Below are 3,038 nucleotides of genomic sequence, written 5' to 3'. Positions count from 1 at the left end.
AAATTTCGCATAAAAAAAAACGTCATTGGGGCCTTATCAACATGCCGCCCATAATGAGACGGATTTAAAAACATAATGTATACGCAACGTTTTGGATTAGGTTACGCTGGGATTTCCTCGCGTCTCTAGCTCGAAAGTCGATTCACCTTGCGCATCTGACCCTCGGTCTCCTTCATCGCTCGAACTCATAAACCGACCAATCAATCATCTTTAATCACCCCCCCTCTCATTAATCTATCATCCACGATCTCGATTCAATGCGATGTGCAAGGCGTTAGAGTCGACAATAAGAAGGTATGCTTGGTTCTTCTCATAAACTACATCTCTTTCGTTTTAAACTAATCAAAAAAATACAGTACTATGGCTGACGATTTAGTTTTCCTCTCCGATCTCCAGGCCGGTCACTCATTCTCCACCGTCGAAGTCCGCTTGCTCCGCTCTTGGGATGCCAGAAACCTACGCCGTGGTGGAGAACGAATGAGCGTCGAGATGCTCTTGCTTGACTCTCAGGTTATGTTTTACATCCGCCGTTTGTTTAACGATTTCCCGATTGAAAACAAATATTCAAATATTATATATCTACCCGACGATCATTTTTTTGAACTTCCTGATTAAAATATATAATATAAAAAATATCCAATAAGATTTATTTACATATTTACATCTTCATACGTATTTGTTAGATTTATTTACATATTTACATCAAATTTGTTAGATTGATTTACATCAGATTTGTTGGATTTATTTGAATAAGATTTGTTAGATAGTTGTATGACATTTGTTATATATCCTCACGTAAGAATTGATAGATTGATAGATAATTATATATTTAATCAATTCTGTGGCACTTTCTTTTATTCCATCTGTTTTTGTTAATTGTATTTGTGTTTGTTTCATTTTCAGGCGACCATGATGCCGGCTTCTGTGAACGTTAACCGTCTCGCAACGCACCAGACTAATCTTGAAGCGGGTACGGTTTACTCCCTGACCGGTTTTGAAGTAACAAGGTGTAACCAGGATTACCGCCTCTCGGACTCTTCTCTACTAATCCGGTTTACTGACTCCACCACTTTCGAGAAGATCACTGACCCGGCTGTTCCGATACCTCTTGAATCATTCCGGTTCCGTAACTACAGTGAGATGCTTCGTCTTGCTAACTCCAACAACCAACTTCCAGGTAATGATCCTCTTATCATCTCCTCCGACTACATATTTAAGTTTTTGATAGTCTTTTCACAGATCTTATTGGTAAGATAACTTCTGTCAAGAGTACGATCACTGACCCTCCTCTGGACAAGAACCGTGTTAGTGCAACCATCAAGATGGACAAGTAAGTTTTTATGAATTATGATGTCTTAACAATCATTTTTGGAAATTGTAACTACAATATTCTCACTGTTATGCCTTCCCACAATGCAGTGACACATCTGTGACTTTGACACTCTTTGACGCTCACGCTGTGAAGATCCATAACCAGCTCGCTCAGATGGCGGTAGATCCACGAATTTGCGTTGCAACCAGTGTGAATCCGAGAATGGTGGGAGGTAAGCAACCAGTTTAACACTAAAATGGCTGCCTCTGTAATGATGTCGAGTTCATACATATTCTACTCATAATGCAGGGCGTCTGTTTTTTAATGGCACAGCCGGCACACACATCCATTTCGACGTGGAAACAGTTGCCGGGGAAAGTTTGTTTTCCAGGTAGCATTTTCCGAGACATTACTTTTAAACATACCGTGACTATAAAATTCTCTATTTGTTCATGGATGTGCCTAATGACATTGTTATCTTCGTAAGCGGTTTGCTTGAACAAGACACTGGGCTTGCGCCAGTAGGACGGCTGCTAAGGAGTTTTGCTAAGGTGGAGACACTGAGCATAGCTGAGCTGAACGATTTTGTCCTCAATGCTTCGTCTCAGGTTGGCTATCATAGTTGTGATACTCCATATGGAATGTAAATTATCATGGTCGTATCCTAACTTTACAACCATGCAGAACATTGATTTCATTTGTACGGGGAAAGTTACTGGAATCAAGTTAGACAAGGGGTGGTGCTATGTCTCCTGTGCAAAATGCTTCAGGAAACTCCACCGGTCTGTCTCATCGCTCACGTGTCTATCTTGCAACAACACCGATGCAGTTGGTATCCTTCGGTATGTACTGACTCTGATCAAGTTAAACATGTACGTTAAACTTGATGTGTTATTTGATACATTTATTCTACGCGCTAGGTACCGTGTGGAGATGTCAATTGCAGACGAGACTGGTGAGGGTTTGTTTGGTGCGTTTGATGGAGTTATGGCGAAACTCCATAACATGAGGGCCCATGAAGCTGTCAACCTCTTGGTACGTTCTTCAATTCTGTGATTTATTTGTCAGCTGAATATATACTCAAACAATCGTATCATTGTACATGCAGCCTGGTAATGATGTCAACCCCGAAGAATCTGATGCCCCTCAGTTTGTTCTAGACATGGAGGGAAATACATACACGTTTCAGGTTAAGGTGGGGCCATACAATTTCACGGCAAATAATCACAGCTTCACCATTGCACGCATTCTCTGTGAGGGTGACCCTGAGCCACAACTTGCGTTCGTTGATGATGTGAGATCCTTATATTTGCCCTAGCGTCTGTTTTTTTACCTGCATATAACTTTTCCATTCGATAGGGTGCTGCTGATGACAATGGAGACGACAACAACGATGTGTAGAATCTGCCAAGTTGCATGCGTGGAACCGCATAATACATTCTAAATAATAATGAAGTTGTTTTTTCTTTTTAAACCAAGTATGCATTTCGTTTTTATACTTTTGTGTTTATCTTTTTTGCCATTCGAGTGTTTCCTATATACACAAGTATGCATTTCGTATTAACATATTTCATATTTTCTACTATCTGTTACCTTATAGGTCGAACTAAATCTATTATGCCTTGGCAATATTCCGTATCTTTTTTTCCTTTTACTTATAGATTATGACCTTATACAATAGAAAACAAATTTTGGTGATCATATAGCTTACTATCTCTTATTACAT

At 39.8% G+C, this 3,038-nt stretch overlaps 1 protein-coding gene across 1 annotated transcript; it reads left to right on the top strand.

The window, feature by feature from the left end:
* Positions 1-360: 360 nt before the first annotated feature.
* Positions 361-2,713, top strand: LOC106324149. The gene is made up of 10 exons (XM_013762167.1): positions 361-510; positions 904-1,177; positions 1,240-1,330; positions 1,420-1,544; positions 1,622-1,703; positions 1,800-1,920; positions 1,997-2,154; positions 2,233-2,347; positions 2,421-2,606; positions 2,672-2,713. The coding sequence occupies exons 1-10, from the start codon at positions 361-363 to the stop codon at positions 2,711-2,713; spliced, it is 1,344 nt and encodes a 447-aa protein (XP_013617621.1).
* Positions 2,714-3,038: the final 325 nt, after the last annotated feature.

Source organism: Brassica oleracea, chromosome C2, assembly GCF_000695525.1.
Source record: "Brassica oleracea var. oleracea cultivar TO1000 chromosome C2, BOL, whole genome shotgun sequence".
Lineage (NCBI taxonomy): Eukaryota > Viridiplantae > Streptophyta > Magnoliopsida > Brassicales > Brassicaceae > Brassica > Brassica oleracea.
Note: the sequence above shows the minus strand (reverse complement) of the source record. Positions and strands in the feature narration are given on the sequence as shown.